The sequence below is a fragment of the Rosa chinensis genome, chromosome 6, assembly GCF_002994745.2.
Source record: "Rosa chinensis cultivar Old Blush chromosome 6, RchiOBHm-V2, whole genome shotgun sequence".
Taxonomy (NCBI): domain Eukaryota; kingdom Viridiplantae; phylum Streptophyta; class Magnoliopsida; order Rosales; family Rosaceae; genus Rosa; species Rosa chinensis.
The window spans coordinates 6562354-6581944 of record NC_037093.1 but is presented as its reverse complement, the minus strand read 5'-3'; the positions used below and the strand labels follow the sequence as shown (position 1 = coordinate 6581944).

Here is a 19591-nt window from a genome sequence, read left to right as displayed (position 1 = left end):
CTACAACACAGAATAGACTAAACTTATCAGGTTATTGATATGAAGATTTAGTTAATGGAAATGTGTCTGCATTGGACTTGATTTCTTTTATATTCTTGTAATGACATTTAAGAAAAGCCTCATAAGCTCAATTGGTTAGCTGCCTATATTATTTGTGAAAAAAAGAATGAAGAGCGCAAAAATTAATTACTGTAAATTAATGGCAACAGAAAAAAGAAAAGAGTATATGCATACCATTCCTTTGAATTCCACCCAGAGAAACTTGCCACTTCTGTTAAAGCATATCTCCAGCTTCTCACTTTCTCTTTGTCATTTCTAAACCTTTCTTCGAGATTAGCGAAGGCTTCTCTAAAACTCCCTGTTTGCTTTCGTACATCAGAGGGATCGACATCATAGAAAATTGGCAGCACTGTTTCTCTTGCTTTCATGCATTCAAGAATTCTTACAATTTCATCCAAGCACCATGTTGACAATGCATAATTTCTTGAGAGAACAATGAGAGCAAATCTTGATTCTTCAATTGCAGCAAAAAGTTCTGGAGAAATAGCTCCCCCTTTTTGAAGTTCAGGATCATCCCTGAAAGTTATGATTCCTTGATGTTCCAATGCAGTGTATAAGTGGTCTGTAAAAGCCCTGCGAGTGTCATTGCCTCTAAAGCTCAGAAAAACATCATATTTCCACTGAGGATTTAATGGGGGGAAAGATGTAGAGGTTCTTTGTATGCTCATTAGAAGAGTTAGTGTACGAAGACTATATATACGAGTAACCCCAGGAGCTTTCAACACTAGCTATTTCAAGGCTTGGAATCAACTATCATGGAAAACATGTATTTGTGTTTCCTGGTTTTTCTTCCCCACTGCATAAAAAGTAGAAAAGATGAAAATTATTCCTAGTCAATCCACTATAAATAAATATTCATTCAAAAAGGAGTTGTATAATTGACTATGAAGCAACAAACATTAGCTGCTATGGTTTCTGTGGTCGATTTTTATTCCTTGGCTTTCTCTAGCTTGTTCGGGTATCTAAAATACACAGAGACACAAAACACTAGCTCCTTGTAAACTAAAAAGAAATATACTCAAGAACACGATTGGTGTCAGAATGATTCATTGAAACACAGTTAAAACAAGTTTTACTTTTTCTTATATTTGGCTGAAACCCCTAGTCAGAGTAATAGACAGTTAAACATTAGCAGCAGCCGCAAATGCATATACAGATACACTATTACATAACAATATATCCTATTTGACCAAAAGTTATGACTGAAACTAATGAGTGCCCAAGTATACATTTATGTTCCGAAAATTCATGAGAAATTGAAAATATAAGTCCATGATCAGTTAAGAACTGGTGCCTCTTTTACAACAAATCATGAGCAGAACTGCAGAAATGCGAACCAGAGAAAAAGACGAGAAAAACGATAAAAGTTGATGTTCAAACAGAGAACAGAAACATAGCAACATATGTAAGTAAATTAAAATTGTAAAAACAAATACAAAAATGGGATAGAAATCAGTTGGAACTTAACATGGGTTTCTTGGAAATTTGAAGTTGGGATCAGATGGACTTCAAATATAGCAGTTTTTTGATCAATCGATGTTCATGTCATTCTTTCCAGTGACAGAAAAGATCAAGAAAGAATAGAAGCCAAGTGGTGAGAGACTTCACTTTTGAGAGATAGATCTATCATATCTAGTGGCGGGTGAAGACTTGAGCAGGAATTGTTGGAAAAATCAAAGTAGATACTATACCTCTCTTTACTTCTTTAGTGAAGAGTTGTTGGAAAAATTGACCACTGGTTTCACAATGGCGCCAAGTAAATCAGTACAACAATGTCCTACTAACACAAGTGCTTTGTGTCACCCGCCAAGTAAATCAGCACAACAATGTCCTACGAACACAAGTGCTTTGTGTCACCCAAATGTTATCGACATATTTGGCTTGAAATTCTATCACACGCAAACGGCAGACAGCCTGTTGAGAATGTAAAATGTTGTTCCACACTAAAAGTTATAAAGTGTTGTTCCACACTAAAAGTTAAGACCTTGGTAAAAAAGATACTAAGGTTTTGATATCCTGGATCAAATCAGCCCAAATAACAGGAAAAAAAAGTTGGACTATGAATAAATATATAGATATATATATATATATATATATATATATATATATATATATATTATCATCTGAAAGGTAACACACATAACCACAGAGAACTACGAGCATCAATAAATTGAACAATTTATACTTCCCTATATGGTGGTGGTGGTTTAGCTAAATATTTCTTCTGCTTTGTTACTCTGTTTAAATAATGGAGAAAATTAAATCTAGTTCAGTTTATTGGGGAACTCTTCAATGTGCAGGATGTTTTGCTTGAGAAACACCGACTTTGAGGGCTGATGATCGAACAGCATTCGGGGAAGCTGTTTCTTCCTGTTGGGAAAATTAATAGAATGGAAATAATAACTCAAACCACAATAGGATAATATGCAAAGAAATAAAAAGAGTAATGGAAAGAGAACACCAAATATAACGTGGTTCGGCAAGGTGCCTACGTCCACGGGGCAGCAACAACAAGAACTTCCACTATGATAAGGTGGGTACAAGAGATACACAACTTCAAGAATACTACTTGAAGGAAACTCTCTCTCTCTCACACTTGTTTTGCTACCTAACAACTACAACACTCTCAACTTAGAGCGGACACTCTTCACTCTCTATTTGGATGAAGATGAGATTGGATTGAATAGAATGAGCAAATGACCTCTCCTTATATACACCAAGGAGGAACCCTCTAGATGACTTCATTAATGCTCCATTCAACCACCTTCAATTAATGCTCCTTCATGAATCATCCACATTCATCTTGGTCCATGCACTTCAAACTCTAGAACCAAGAGTTGTTTGACCCTCATAAATTCCTTGTGGGAAACTAGAATACATTATTCTAGAACCAATGGATCATTCATGAACATTCTTTGAATTTGGTCTGGATACTTAACAATCTCCCCCTCCAAACCAATCCGGGGCAATGCGAAGTGAGGCTCCTACTTGAAGTCCATCCCAGCGGACTTGCTGCAATACTCCAACTTCTGATGTGGAACCACTTTGGTCAACATATCTGAAATATTTTTGTTGGTGTGAATTTTCCTCAACTGGAAAAACTTCTTTGACACTGCATCTCGAATCTAATGATAACGATGATCAATGTGCTTAGTGCGAGGGTGATACATTGAATTTTTGCTCAAGTGAATAGCACTCTGACTATCACAATGTACCACATAATTTTCTTGCTTCACACCCAATTCTTGAACGAACCTTTGCAGCCATATCATTTCCTTGCCAGCTTCATTTGCTGCTATATACTCAGATTCTGTGGTGGATAAAGCAACACACGTCTGTAACTTGGACTGCCATGACACAGCTCCCCCAGAAAATGTAAATAAATATCCAGAAGTGGACTTTCTATTATCAAGGTCTCCTGCCAAATCTGCATCTGTGAAACCTTCCAAGACTGGTCCTGATCAACCAAAGCACAAACACAACTTTGAGGTGCCCCTCAAATATTTGAGTATCCACTTAACAGCTTCCCAATGCTCCCTGCCAGGATTAGAAAGATATCTACTAACAACACCAACTGCATGTGCAATATCAGGGCGGGTGCATACCATGGCATACATAAGACTACCGACAGCTGATGAATAAGGGATACCTGCCATCTTATCTTTCTCCACTTGTGTAGTTGGGCATAATCTTCTGCTTAACTTGAAATGATTTCCTAGAGGTGAGCTTACTGGCTTAGCTTCTTTCATGTTGAACCTTTCAAGCACCCGTTCAACATACCTCTCTTGTGACAGCCATAATTTCTTCGCCTTCCTGTCACGAGCAATCTCCATGCCCAAAATTTGCTTAGCTGGCCCTAAGTCTTTCATATCAAATGACTTTGATAAATCTGCTTTCATCTTGCGAATCATAGAAACATCTTGGCCCACTATCAACATATCATCAACATAGAGCAACAAAATTATGAAATTACCTCCAGTAAACCGCTGGATATACACACATGGATCTGCATCAGTTCTCTTGTACCCATGACCCACCATGAATGAGTCAAATTTCTTGTACCATTGCCTCTGCGCTTGCTTAAGCCCGTATAAACTTTTCTTCAACTTGCAAACCATGTGCTCCTTTCCCTCGACTTCAAAACCTTTCAGTTGCTCCATGTATATTTCTTCTTCCAAATCACCATGAAGAAATGCCGTTTTCACATCTAACTGTTCCACCTCAAGATCCATGCTAGCTGCCATGCCCAAAATAACTCTGATAGAAGTCATCTTGACAACTGGTGAGAAGATCTCATCAAAATCTACTCCTTCCTTCTGCCCAAAACCTTTCACAACCAAGCGAGCCTTGAACTTTGTCAACTGTTCATTCTCGTCTCTCTTCAACTTAAACACCCATTTATTTTTGAGTGCTTTTCTGCCTTTAGGAAGCTCCACCAACTCATAGGTGTCATTCTTCAATAAAGACTCCATTTCAGACTTCATCGCCAACATCCACTTATCACTGTCTGCATGAGTCTTTGTCTCCTCAAAGCATTCAGGCTCCCCATCATTGGTCAATAGAATGTATTTGGAATATGGATCATCTCCATCACTAGTGACCAAAATATACTGTGAAGAGGAATACTTGGTACTTGGTTTTGGCACTCTGTTGGATCTTCGAACTGGTACTTGAGCATTTTCTAGCTGCTCCTCTTGATTAGGCTCCCTCTGATCATGATCCTCCTGATCATTATTTGCAGGTTCTGCTGCTTCTGCTTCTGCCATATCAGGGACATTTTCATTTGCCATATCTTGAGCTTTGTCACTAGGTTCTTCTTGAAGTGGTGATGAATCGTAGGTGAAGCGGTCTACATGTTCTACTTCATTTTTGTCAAAATTCGCAATGTTTTGACCTTCATGGAACACCACATCTCTGCTTCTAAATAACTTCTTGGTCTTTGGATTCCACAACCGGTAGCCCATCTCTTCATTTCCATACCCAAGAAAGATGCATGGCATGGCCTTGTCATGCATCTAGCTTCGATCTTTGCTCCTTTGGTACATGTGCAAATGCTTTGCACCCAAACACCCTCAAGTGTGAATATGAAGCACTTTTACCGGTCCACACGCCTTCGGGAGTCTCCAAGTCCAAGGGTACACATGGTGTTCGATTGATAAGGTAACATGCGGTTGTCACTGCTTCGCCCCAAAACCCTTTTGCCAGGTTGGCAGTCTTTAGCATGCTTCTCACTTTTTCTAAAATGGTGCGGTTCATTCTCTCTGCTACACCATTATGCTGTGGAGTACCAGGAATTGTCTTCTTGTGTTTGATGCCATGCTTTGAACAATAATCTCTGAACTCATTCGAAGTATACTCTCCGCCATTATCACTACGGAGACATTTGAGGGTTCTTCCTGTCTCCCTCTCCACCATGGCATGGAACTCCTTAAAGGTTTGGAACACCTGGTCTTTTGATTTCAACAAATAAACCCAAACCTTTCGTGAAGCATCATCAATATAAGTAACAAAATATTTATTATGACCTAGTGATTCAACTTCCATGGGGCCACATACATCAGAGTGTACTAGGTCTAATATATTTTCTTTCCTTGTAAATGTTCTTGTGAAACTAACTTTATGTTGCTTACCAAATAAACAATAATCACAAGGGTCAAGTGAGGTACCTTTGGCATAGGGAATTAGAGACTTCTTTGCCAAAACTTGCAATCCCTTCTCACTCATGTGGCCTAGCCGCTTGTGCCATAGACTTGGAGAAGAATCGTCTACAACATTCAACTCTCCTTTGCATATCTTGCCATATGTCTTGTAGAGAGTGCAACATACCTTCCCTCTAGCAACCACCAATGATCCCTTGGTAAGCCTCCATTTTTGATCACCTCCATGATGATGAAACCCTTGTCGGTCAAGCACACCGGTTGACATCAAATTGAGACGTAGACCCGAAACATGTCTAACATCTTTCAACATAAGCTTGTTGCCCAAATCGGTCTCAAAACAAATATCTCCAATTCCTGAAATCTTAGAGTAGCCATCGTTGCCCATCTTCACAATCCCAAAGTCACCACCTTTGTATGTAGTGAAGTACTCCAAGTGTGGAGTGGCATGGAAAGAGGCTCCGGAATCAACGACCCATGCAACACCGGGACAATCATCAACATGTAGACATTCACCTTCAAGACAAAGGAACTCACACCCATCATGAGACATGGAAGCTGCAGTATTTTTCGTGTCGTCAGTCGGTTGATGAGTATTGCCATCTCGACCCTCCTTTGGATCCTTCTTCAACTTGTTGCAATTCTTCTTCATGTGTCCAAAAATACCACAATGATGGCATTTTCCATTGAATCTTGTCCTCTATCTGCTCACACTCCTTCCATGGCCTTTGGGACCTCTGCTTTTGCTTCTTCCTCTATTCTCCATCACAAAGACTTGGCTATTGTCTGAGCTTGAAGATTCTCTTCTGGTTTCTTCATTCAACATGTTACTTTTAACATTATCCATAGACAATACACCATTTGGAGCAGAATTACTTACAGTTACAACAAAGGTCTCCCAATTGTCCGGCAACGATCCCAATAGCAACAAGGCTTGCAACTCATCATCAATCTTTATGTCCATCGTGGTCAATTGATTGATTGTACTTTGGAAGTTGTTGAGGTGCTCAGTCACTCTAACACCATCTTTATATTTCATGTTTACGAGCTCCTTGATTAGAAATGCTTTCTTGGCAGCGGTCTTCTTCTCAAACAAGGACTCCAGCTTCAACCACAATTCATGTGCGTTGGTTTCATTTGAGACATGGTGGAATACACTATCATCCACCCATTCGCGGATATGACCGATGGCTTTGCGATTCATCTTCATCCAATTTGCATCCGATGTCCCTTCTGGCTTGGCCTCCACTCCTTCAATTGGCTCATGCAAATCTTTGCAATAGAGAATATCCTCCATTCTCGGCTTCCATGTAATTCAATTTGAGTGGTTGAGTCGGATCATGGTACTCCTTGAGCCTTCCATTCTAACGCCCCCACGAACCAAGGGCTCTGATACCACTGTTGGGAAAATTAATAGAATGGAAATAATAACTCAAACCACAATAGGATAATATGCAAAGAAATAAAAAGAGTAATGGAAAGAGAACACCAGATATAACGTGGTTCGGCAAGGTGCCTACGTCCACGGGGTAGCAACAACAAGAACTTCCACTATGATTAGGTGGGTTGTGACGACCTAAAATTTTTAAACATTTTCTAAAAAAAATAATAAGTTTAATTTTATTGTGCTAAACTATTTGTTTAAATATTGTTTATATATATATAAATATATATATCTATATATATAGAATAGAGTTGAATTTTATTTATTTGGGTTTAAGTAATTAGAGTTTAGCCCAAAAGATTTGGCCCAAAACTCAAACCCAAGTAGCTTAACAGCTGATAGAATAAAACTCCACGACAAAACCAAATCAAACAACGCCTAAACTCAAAGCATTGTCCCGTCTCTTCATCGTCTTCCTCACCCCCATATTCTCCTCCATCTGATACACCAGCCACCGCCTTAGGAAAGTACAAAGGACAGAGCCGCCGCTATGGGTAAGTAGGAGGTGTCAACAGCCTTGGAAATCAAGTTTCAAATTTGGTGATTCCCCAAAGCTATGAAGATAGAGCTGGAACCCTAGAATCAGGAGCTGGAACTCTAGAAATCTGGAGGTGGCAAGTCTAGTACCTATATGGGTAAGATTTCAATTAGAATATCTATCTTGCTTTCTACGTTTTCACCTCCTTTCCAGACACTATAAATAGGCTAAACCAACTATGCTTTCCATACAGTTCCTTGAGTTGCTAGATACATAGATAAACAAGGGAGAGAGAGAAAAAGAGGGTTTTGGTATCTTAGAAGTGGAGGAGTAAAAAGTCAGGTGTGATTCTTTTAATTTTTGATTTGATGAGTTCTTTGTGGTTCTGATGGTTAATGCAATTTGGAAATTGAGTTATGTTCATAGGTTATTATAAGACTTGGGGATTCTTGATGATAGAAGAAGTTACAACAGAGATGAAGTTCAGTTAGGAATAAAGTTGTTGTTACTGGAACAACTAGAACTAATTATTTTCTCATCTTCTATTTGATTTCACTAGTTTTCTGGAAAATAGTTTATATCTTTTGTCATTGAATTGATCTAAATTAGAATTTGAAATCACTTTGTATCTGGTTTGTTGTTTCCTTTAGTCATTAGAATTTTTGGAAGACATAGATTAAAAGAATCTGATTTGAGAAGAGTCAAGAACCAAGTAGGAAACATATGCAGTTTTAAAGTTGAATTTAGAAAGCCTTCACTCATCCTTTAAAGCCTTGTTGAAAGTGTGATTTCTTTTATTTAACACTTTAGAAAGTCTATTTTCAGTATTGAAAGTTTTACACAAATTGGAGTTGTGGAAAGTACATTAAAACTGAAGAGGTTAGCACACAGTAGCAGTTTCTGCAGAAAAACGTGGGACTGTAGCTGAACTTTAAAAATTCATAACTAATTCTAGGAAAATTTTTTCAGGTGATTCAAATTCCGAAAGTTTCTTTAGGATGTCAGCTACAAATCGTTAGAAGACCATGGAAGCAGATTTTAAACAGATTTGTACAGTTTTTAACATTAAGGTGACTGGGTCAGAAAACTGCAGTATTTCAGTTTGTCAAGTAAAAACCTGTTTTGGTCAAAATAACTCACTGCTAAGATTTTCTTAGTATGTTAGCTGAGTTTTGCTTTAATTCTTTTTGTGTGGAACTAATAAATTCTATTCTTGCAATAGGAACTTGTTTTCATCCGGATACTTAACGTGAAAATCAATCGAGGTAGGGGAAAAACTTGGGGAGCCTCTATGTTTGCAATGAATGGTTGTTTACATGATTGTATTGGATGATTGTGTTCAGAATTATATGCATTTATGTCCTCTGTGTTTCTGTTTGTTGGTATGGCTGAATAATGAATACATTTACATATTCAAAGTATTTGTGCATCAATAAGACATGAAGTATAAGGGTGGTGATGGTAATGTAAATATGCTATTGGAATGAGTATGTGGTTTATCTTTTGCGTAGTTGAGTCTATAACCTCAGCAGGTACCAGATCCCAGGTATGCCCACTTATGAATGTGCACTTAGTATAGGATATTGAAAGGGTAATTTGGGACTGGCGAAAGGGGAATAGACAAGATGACTAGCAAAAGAGGGTTAGGGGGTTTGATTTTGGGTGGGGGTTAGTTCACATTGTTGAATACTCTGAGTCACCTTCGTGGTAAAATACATGGTATGGGACATGTAGGTTCAGTTTATTTTACAATGTGGATTATCGGGAATAGATAATAGTTGCATCCATTCATTATTGCTATTCTAAACTATGATCTTCACAGAGGTTTCATTCTCCTACTGGGCAACGTATGCTCACCCCTTTTTATCATTTTGCAGGTGACAAATAAATAAGTTTGAAGTTATTTTACTGCAAGGGTGTTTTTAATAATGTAATATACATGTGTGTTTTTGTTAATCATGTTTGGGTCCTAGACAAGAACTTGGATTATAGTTGACCTTTTGTTGTAAATGTTGTTGTAAACCCCTCTTGTAATAAAGGTTGTGTTTCAATTTCGAAAACTTGTCTAGTATCGTTCTTTTCCAATTATTCGTATTTCGATTTTGGAAATTTATTTCCATGATTGGAATATAAGTCGCATCTAAAAAAAAAAAAAAAATTTGGATGTGACAAGTTGGTATCAGAGCAATAGGTTTAATTAGTATCCTTTAGGATTGTTGACATTGGATAGAAATTTGTATTCTCTTTATTCCTTTTGTTTTTAGAGACTGTAAACTGATTCCTTTATGTTGTGTTATAGGATGGATAGAGTCTACTCATCCGATAGCCTTGGACCCTTTGAAGCCACCAGAAATGAGGTTCGACCGTTAAATCCCGACACCTATGAACTACAATTGGATTTTCGTGCCGAAAGACTCGTGAGACAACTGATTAGAAAGACCATATTTTTCAGATCTACATACTCTTACCAATTGCAGCGGAATATGGTCAAGTATAACCTTAGGAGCCAACTTCGTACTGTCAACCTTGCGATAGCTGCTACTGCTAATGACTATTACTATAATATGTTAAGGGACCAAGTAGTAGCTCTATGGCATCTTGGAAGTTCACCTGAAAATCCTATGATAATACCACCATCATCATCAGAGTCTAATATGAGTGAGAGTAGTAATGATAATAATGATAGTACTGATGATGGGAGTAGCTCGATGGGGGACTATCTTGAGGCTATTCTAGTTGTTAGCTCCCCAGAACCTTATGAGGAAGAGGAAGTTTAAAATGCTATGCTGAGTGATTATGTTCTATGGTGTAGAATAAATAACCATGGGTGTGTTTATTAGCTTTTGTATAAAGGTGTGCTACTGTTGTTTAAAGTTTTGTAAAATATAGTCTGTAGATACGTGTTTTTACTTTCAAAACTTTGTAAAGTTTTAATGTAATATATGTTATGTTTATCCTTCTCTCTCTTATGTGTTTAATCTTTGTCTCATACTTGAAAGTTTTGTTTACTACATGTTAGATTAATTAAATTTTATAAACGCATAATGAAAATTATATGATTGTTTTGTTTTAAACCAAAAGAATGGCAGAAGAACAACATAAGGGTGAGGTTAGTAGTAACATGGAAGTCATAGCTGCTATTCAAGATATGGCAAGTGCAATAAGGGAAAATCGCAATGGTAATCATCAAGAAGGTAATGAAGAACGAGTTATGAGAATACAAGGTGAATTTCGTAAGGCCCGACCTCCTATATTCAAGGGTACCTTAGATCCCATGATAGCTGAAGAATGGTTGAGACAAATGAAGAGAACCTTGAATAATCAAAAAGTGCCGGAAGATTTGAAAGTAATTATTTCATGTACTTACTTGGAAGGTGCAGCTTATCACTGGTGGGAATCAGTTCTTGCTACTCCAGACACTGAAATTACAACCTGGGATGTATTTGAAGTTATTTTTCTTGAGAAATATTTCCCAGACACAGTAAAGCAAGCCAAGGCAAAAGAGTTTATGTTTCTATCTAAAGGGGAAATGACAGTAGCTGAATACCAAGGTAGATTTGAGGAACTTATGCGGTTTGCTCCAGGTATTATTCCCAATGAGGCTACTAAAGCAAAGAAATTTGAGGAAGGACTTAATCCTGAGATTAGGGAGAAAGTATCAATTCTAAAGTTATTGAAATATTCAGAAGTGGTAGACCGAGCACTTATTGCTGAACGTAGTATTCAAGAAACAAAAAGGGTTTGGAATTCTGGGAGTACTAGTGGACAGTTCAAACGTCAGAATTTTGGACCTTCCAGAAATAATTTCCAGAGATCATACAAATCTTTTGGGACATCTCCATATACAAAATTCTGTTACTACTGCAGAGGACCGGGACATCTTCAGAGGGATTGTCCACTCATACAATCAAACCAAGTTCCATATGCACAATTTCGTCCAAATCAGCAACCTCAGTTTCGTGCTCCACAACTCCAGTTTCGTCCTCAGCAGCAGCAGGGTTATGCACCACAACAACAGTATCGGGCACCTTTTCAACCACAGCAGAATTGGCAGAGGCCAAATGTTCCTCAACAGATACAACGACCAGGAAATCTTATTAGGCCTAGAGCACCCATTGGCGCACGACGTCCAACACAGGGTCGACTATATGCTCTGAATGACATGGAGGAACAAAATGGATCTCAAGTGGTAGAAGGTACATTTCTAATATCTAATACGGCAGCTAGAATATTATTTGATCCTGGATCAACACATTCTTTTATATCATCATCCTTTGCATCTATACTTGAATTGAAACCTGAGATTATGAAGACTTCATTAATTATTGGGTCTCCTTTGAGTAAGGGTGTAAGAGTTAATAGAGTGTGTAGGCTATGTGTGATAGAAATATCAAATCATAAATTCTACTTTGATTTGATAATGCTGGAAATGTCAGAGCACGATATCATCTTGGGTATGGATTGGCTTAGTCGTTATGATGCTATCATGGACTGTGGTAAAAAGAAGATAACTATCAGTACTCCGGAAGGTGAAACTTTTAGTTTTTACGGGGATAAGAGCACTTATAAATCAGAAGTATCATTTGACATCAAGTGCAATTATTTGAATTTAATTGCCCATATTGTGGCCGAAGGGGAGAATAAAATGAAGTTAGAAACGATTCCTGTGGTAAAGGAATTTACTGATGTGTTTCCGGAAGATTTATTCGGATTGCCTCCTGTGCGTGAGATAGAATTCGTAATTGAAGTATATCCGGGTACATCACCTATTTCGATATCCCCTTACCGTATGGCACCAGCAGAATTGAAAGAACTCAAGGCACAAATTCAGGAATTAGAAGGGAAAGGTTATATTCGTCCTAGTACTTCACCGTGGGGAGCACCAGCCATTTTTGTGAAAAAGAAAGATGGGTCTCTTCGGATGTGTGTCGATTATCGTCAATTGAATAGAGTAACTGTGAAGAATAAATATCCAATACCAAGAATTGACGATTTGTTTGATCAGTTAAGGGGTTCTTGTTTCTTTTCGAAAATTGATCTCCGTTCCGGTTATCATCAACTCCGAGTCAAACCTGAAGATGTGCCGAAAACAGCTTTTAGGACTCGATACGGACATTATGAATTTTTGGTTATGCCTTTTGGATTGACAAATGCCCCAGCAGCATTTATGGACTTAATGAACCGTGTTTTTCGACCCTACTTGGATCAGTTTGTAATTGTCTTCATTGATGACATCCTCATTTACTCAAAATCACAGGAAGATCATGAGAGACACTTGTCCATTATGTTACAGACCTTGAGAGAACATCAGCTATTTGCTAAGTTTAGCAAATGTGAATTTTGGTTGACTGAAATAAAATTTTTGGGACATGTGATCTCTAACGAAGGCATTGCAGTTGATTCTTCCAAGGTAGAAGCAGTATTAAATTGGAGTCAGCCAAAGAATATTTCAGAAATTCGAAGTTTTCTTGGATTGGCTGGTTATTATCGAAGATTTATAAAAGATTTTTCTCGATTAGCCACACCCTTGACCAGGTTAACCCGAAAAGAAGTCAAATTTATCTGGAGTAGAGAATGTGAAAATTCATTCCAAGAAATGAAGACACGCTTAACTACTGCTCCGGTGTTGATTATTCCTGAGCGAGGAGAAGGTTACGTGGTATACACAGATGCTTCTTTACGCGGATTGGGATGTGTGTTAATGCAATCAGATAGAGTGGTCGCATATGCCTCTCGACAATTGAAAACACATGAAAGAAATTATCCAACGCATGATTTAGAATTAGCTGCAATTGTTCATGCTCTTAAGACTTGGAGACATTACTTATATGGTGAGCGATTTGAGCTATATTCTGATCATAAAAGTTTGAAATATATATTTACTCAAAAGGAGCTTAACATGAGGCAACGACGTTGGATGGAATTTTTAGAAGACTATGATTTCGGATTGCATTACCATCCTGGAAAGGCAAATACAGTTGCAGATGCTTTAAGTAGAAAATCAGAAAGGTTTGTGGCAAGCTTACATGTTCAGAAATGGAAGATGATGGAGTCTCTTTGTGAATATGATCTACATGTTGATATACACAACAATATGGCTCGTATTTGTAACTTAGCCACGCGACCAATTTTGATGGAAGAGGTTATTGAGAAACAACAGGAGGATACTCTATCCAAATCAATTCAAGACAGATTGATGTCTGGAAATCAACTTGAGGGTTGGATCTTCGATCAAAGGAATGGTTTGAGATATTTTGGAAGGTTATATGTACCTGAGATTCCAGAGCTTAGAAATGAAATTTTACGTGAAGCACATTACTCATCATACACCATTCACCCTGGAAGTACAAAAATGTACTATGATCTGCGTCGTCAATTTTGGTGGGATGGAATGAAGAAAGATATTGCACTATGTGTAGCAAGATGTCTTACTTGCCAACAAGTCAAAGCGGAGCATAAAAAGCCAGCAGGAAAACTTCAACCGTTGCCAATAGCTGAATGGAAATGGGATTATATTACCATGGATTTTGTAACTGGTTTACCACGTTCATCTCGAGGTAAAGATGCAATATGGGTTATTGTGGATCGTTTAACCAAATCAGCTCATTTCTTACCAGTGAAAACTACAGATTCTGCAGAAACACTTGGCAAGTTATATGTTCAAGAGGTGGTTAGATTACATGGAATTCCTCTCTCAATTGTATCAGATAGAGATTCCAAGTTCACTTCTAAATTTTGGGAAAGTTTACAAAAATCTCTCGGTACAAAGTTAAATTTTAGTACTGCCTTTCATCCCCAAACTGATGGTCAGTCAGAAAGAACAATTCAAATTTTGGAAGATATGTTGAGAGCATGTGTTTTGGATTTCCATGGAAGTTGGGAAGATTATTTGTCATTAGCAGAGTTTGCATATAACAATAGTTTCCAATCTAGCATCGGAATGGCACCATATGAGGCTCTATATGGTAGACCTTGCAGATCACCATTATGCTGGACAGAAGTAGGTGAGACTACCATAGTTGGACCTGATTTTATACAGGAGACTACTGAGAAAATAAAGATAATCAAGCAACGACTGCTAACAGCACAAAGTCGACAAAAAAGTTATGCTGATCAAAGGACACGTCCACTAAAATTTAATGTGGGAGATCATGTGTTTCTGAAAGTATCACCTCGAAAAGGAATTCAAAGGTTTGGAAAAACTGGGAAATTAGCTCCAAGATTTATTGGTCCTTTTGAGATCCTAGAACGGAAAGGTGAAGTAGCATACAAGTTAGCTCTACCACCACAGCTTTCGGGTATCCATGATGTTTTTCATGTGTCAATGCTTCGAAAATATGAACCAGACCCGACACATATTTTAGATTGGACAGATCTTGATGTGGACAACCAATTATCTTTCGAGGATAGACCAATCCAAATATTAGATCGGAAAGAAAAGGTACTGCGAACAAAGAATATTCCGATAGTCAAAGTTCTTTGGCAACATGCAAATGTGGAAGAAGCTACATGGGAATTGGAAACAGAAATGCAGAAAAAGTATCCAGAGTTATTTACGGATTGTGGTATGTTCTAAATTTCGAGGACGAAATTTCTTAAAGAAGGGGAGAGTGTGACGACCTAAAATTTTTAAACATTTTCTAAAAAAAATAATAAGTTTAATTTTATTGTGCTAAACTATTTGTTTAAATATTGTTTATATATATATAAATATATATATCTATATATATAGAATAGAGTTGAATTTTATTTATTTGGGTTTAAGTAATTAGAGTTTAGCCCAAAAGATTTGGCCCAAAACTCAAACCCAAGTAGCTTAACAGCTGATAGAATAAAACTCCACGACAAAACCAAATCAAACAACGCCTAAACTCAAAGCATTGTCCCGTCTCTTCATCGTCTTCCTCACCCCCATATTCTCCTCCATCTGATACACCAGCCACCGCCTTAGGAAAGTACAAAGGACAGAGCCGCCGCTATGGGTAAGTAGGAGGTGTCAACAGCCTTGGAAATCAAGTTTCAAATTTGGTGATTCCCCAAAGCTATGAAGATAGAGCTGGAACCCTAGAATCAGGAGCTGGAACTCTAGAAATCTGGAGGTGGCAAGTCTAGTACCTATATGGGTAAGATTTCAATTAGAATATCTATCTTGCTTTCTACGTTTTCACCTCCTTTCCAGACACTATAAATAGGCTAAACCAACTATGCTTTCCATACAGTTCCTTGAGTTGCTAGATACATAGATAAACAAGGGAGAGAGAGAAAAAGAGGGTTTTGGTATCTTAGAAGTGGAGGAGTAAAAAGTCAGGTGTGATTCTTTTAATTTTTGATTTGATGAGTTCTTTGTGGTTCTGATGGTTAATGCAATTTGGAAATTGAGTTATGTTCATAGGTTATTATAAGACTTGGGGATTCTTGATGATAGAAGAAGTTACAACAGAGATGAAGTTCAGTTAGGAATAAAGTTGTTGTTACTGGAACAACTAGAACTAATTATTTTCTCATCTTCTATTTGATTTCACTAGTTTTCTGGAAAATAGTTTATATCTTTTGTCATTGAATTGATCTAAATTAGAATTTGAAATCACTTTGTATCTGGTTTGTTGTTTCCTTTAGTCATTAGAATTTTTGGAAGACATAGATTAAAAGAATCTGATTTGAGAAGAGTCAAGAACCAAGTAGGAAACATATGCAGTTTTAAAGTTGAATTTAGAAAGCCTTCACTCATCCTTTAAAGCCTTGTTGAAAGTGTGATTTCTTTTATTTAACACTTTAGAAAGTCTATTTTCAGTATTGAAAGTTTTACACAAATTGGAGTTGTGGAAAGTACATTAAAACTGAAGAGGTTAGCACACAGTAGCAGTTTCTGCAGAAAAACGTGGGACTGTAGCTGAACTTTAAAAATTCATAACTAATTCTAGGAAAATTTTTTTCAGGTGATTCAAATTCCGAAAGTTTCTTTAGGATGTCAGCTGCAAATCGTTAGAAGACCATGGAAGCAGATTTTAAACAGATTTGTACAGTTTTTAACATTAAGGTGACTGGGTCAGAAAACTGCAGTATTTCAGTTTGTCAAGTAAAAACCTGTTTTGGTCAAAATAACTCACTGCTAAGATTTTCTTAGTATGTTAGCTGAGTTTTGCTTTAATTCTTTTTGTGTGGAACTAATAAATTCTATTCTTGCAATAGGAACTTGTTTTCATCCGGATACTTAACGTGAAAATCAATCGAGGTAGGGGAAAAACTTGGGGAGCCTCTATGTTTGCAATGAATGGTTGTTTACATGATTGTATTGGATGATTGTGTTCAGAATTATATGCATTTATGTCCTCTGTGTTTCTGTTTGTTGGTATGGCTGAATAATGAATACATTTACATATTCAAAGTATTTGTGCATCAATAAGACATGAAGTATAAGGGTGGTGATGGTAATGTAAATATGCTATTGGAATGAGTATGTGGTTTATCTTTTGCGTAGTTGAGTCTATAACCTCAGCAGGTACCAGATCCCAGGTATGCCCACTTATGAATGTGCACTTAGTATAGGATATTGAAAGGGTAATTTGGGACTGGCGAAAGGGGAATAGACAAGATGACTAGCAAAAGAGGGTTAGGGGGTTTGATTTTGGGTGGGGGTTAGTTCACATTGTTGAATACTCTGAGTCACCTTCGTGGTAAAATACATGGTATGGGACATGTAGGTTCAGTTTATTTTACAATGTGGATTATCGGGAATAGATAATAGTTGCATCCATTCATTATTGCTATTCTAAACTATGATCTTCACAGAGGTTTCATTCTCCTACTGGGCAACGTATGCTCACCCCTTTTTATCATTTTGCAGGTGACAAATAAATAAGTTTGAAGTTATTTTACTGCAAGGGTGTTTTTAATAATGTAATATACATGTGTGTTTTTGTTAATCATGTTTGGGTCCTAGACAAGAACTTGGATTATAGTTGACCTTTTGTTGTAAATGTTGTTGTAAACCCCTCTTGTAATAAAGGTTGTGTTTCAATTTCGAAAACTTGTCTAGTATCGTTCTTTTCCAATTATTCGTATTTCGATTTTGGAAATTTATTTCCATGATTGGAATATAAGTCGCATCTAAAAAAAAAAAAAAAAATTTGGATGTGACATGGGTACAAGAGATACACAACTTCAAGAATACTACTTGAAGGAAACTCTCTCTCTCACACACTTGTTTTGCTACCTAACAACTACAACACTCTCAACTTAGAGCGGACAATCTTCACTCTCTATTTGGATGAAGATGAGATTGGATTGAATAGAATGAGCAAATGACCTCTCCTTATATACACCAAGGAGGAACCCTCTAGATGACTTCATTAATGCTCCATTCAACCACCTTCAATTAATGCTCCTTCATGAATCATCCACATTCATCTTGGTCCATGCACTTCAAACTCTAGAACCAAGAGTTGTTTGACCCTCATAAATTCCTTGTGGGAAACTAGAATACATTATTCTAGAACCAATGGATCATTCATGAACATTCTTTGAATTTGGTCTGGATACTTAACACTTCCCAGATGAAGCAATTACTCATTGTAAAGGAAGTATTTGCGGTCTAATTGCTTATCATTGCTGCGGACTCATCTGATACAAATGATTCAATCTAGTGTCGATCTTCAGGAGATTTTGAACGAGCTGCCAGCAAGAAGTTTCAGTATAGACCAAGTACTTGTCTCTGCATCCCAGAAAGCCTTGAACCACTGGAGCCTTCCATTGCATCTTCTTCTTATGTTTGGCACCAGATTTGTAATGAGAAGCACTACAAAAAGTTATGGCAATCTATTTACAAAAAGTTATGGCAATCTATTTACTCTGTTTTTTCTGCTAAAAAGGAGCACAAAATAGTAGTTTTTTAAGTTCCAAGTAAATCAAACTAAACTACTAAAAGAAGAGAGTTCACAGAGTGCAGCAACTAATAATCTAGAACTGATGTTGGATTGGACCAACATAACTCATCTTCTACGTAACGATACGTATTCGATATAAACAGCAAGACATCCAAATATGACTTAAACACAAACTATACAAGCAAAACAGGATTGATCATAGCCTTCAGAGACATTTCATGGTTCATTCTAACCCACTTGCTAACAATGAACCTACAGAGGATACTTCACCCCGAACCCAATACATAAAGTCAACATGCATAAACAAAAGCCAAGACCCTTTTATACTGTGTATTATAGATGCCATTAAAGAAACAAATGCTTAGGCACATCTAGATGATAATCGAGATATTCGAATTACACCAAGAAGATTTAACTCATCAATCGATCAATGATGAAACTCATAGAGAACATTCCTCGTTTAATCATTACAGAAAATGTAGCTGTCAGCTGTTAGCGATTCCAAGTCTATATTGGTATGCACATCCATAATGAGGAAAGTGAAGGGATCATATAAAACACTACAGGAATCAAATGTTATTACACTCGAGCAATTGAGCAAACAACCCAAGAACACATAAAACTGACCATTCCAGTCATAAATACAACACTATTCAGTTCCAACCAGAAGTAATTATGCGTCGATGCCATAATTAAGCCAGGAGAGACTAAACAACTATTTAAAGCAACATCACGCACCGGCTAAGTTGTTCCATTCCAATTAACAATTGGTTAGCAAAAGAGCTAATGCTTCTTTTGGTTGCCGGGATTGTGAAACGGCACTAAAAGTCTCCAACTTCAATGTTTCTAGAAATAAGACATACATTAAATTCAGAAGAAGAAAAAAAAATCAGATACAAAAAGCATAGTAATTTGGATATGTAAATAACAAAACCAAATGAAAAAGCATACCTGGAGGCAGGAGAGATAGCCAGCCACGTGTTCTGGTCCTCTTATTGGGCCACATAAGAGTTAGTGAAATGACGATATTAGTCCCCAAGTCCTAACCTTTTAGGTCAACCAAGACCGC

At 37.3% G+C, this 19591-nt stretch overlaps 1 protein-coding gene across 2 annotated transcripts in view; it reads right to left on the bottom strand.

The window, feature by feature from the left end:
- The window catches only part of LOC112172005 (disease resistance protein RUN1), a 30202-nt gene extending 28153 nt beyond the window's left edge, over positions 1–2049 (bottom strand). Inside the window, exons 1-2 of one of the 2 annotated variants that reach the window (XM_024309161.2) lie at positions 1529–2049; positions 235–856 (exon numbers count right to left, since the gene is read on the bottom strand). In XM_024309161.2, the coding sequence (XP_024164929.1) occupies positions 235–728 (494 nt within the window). In that variant the 5' untranslated portion in view covers positions 729–856; positions 1529–2049. The remainder of the gene's footprint in view (positions 1–234; positions 857–1528) is intronic. The other variant, XM_040507614.1, reaches the window with a different exon arrangement.
- Positions 2050–19591: the final 17542 nt, after the last annotated feature.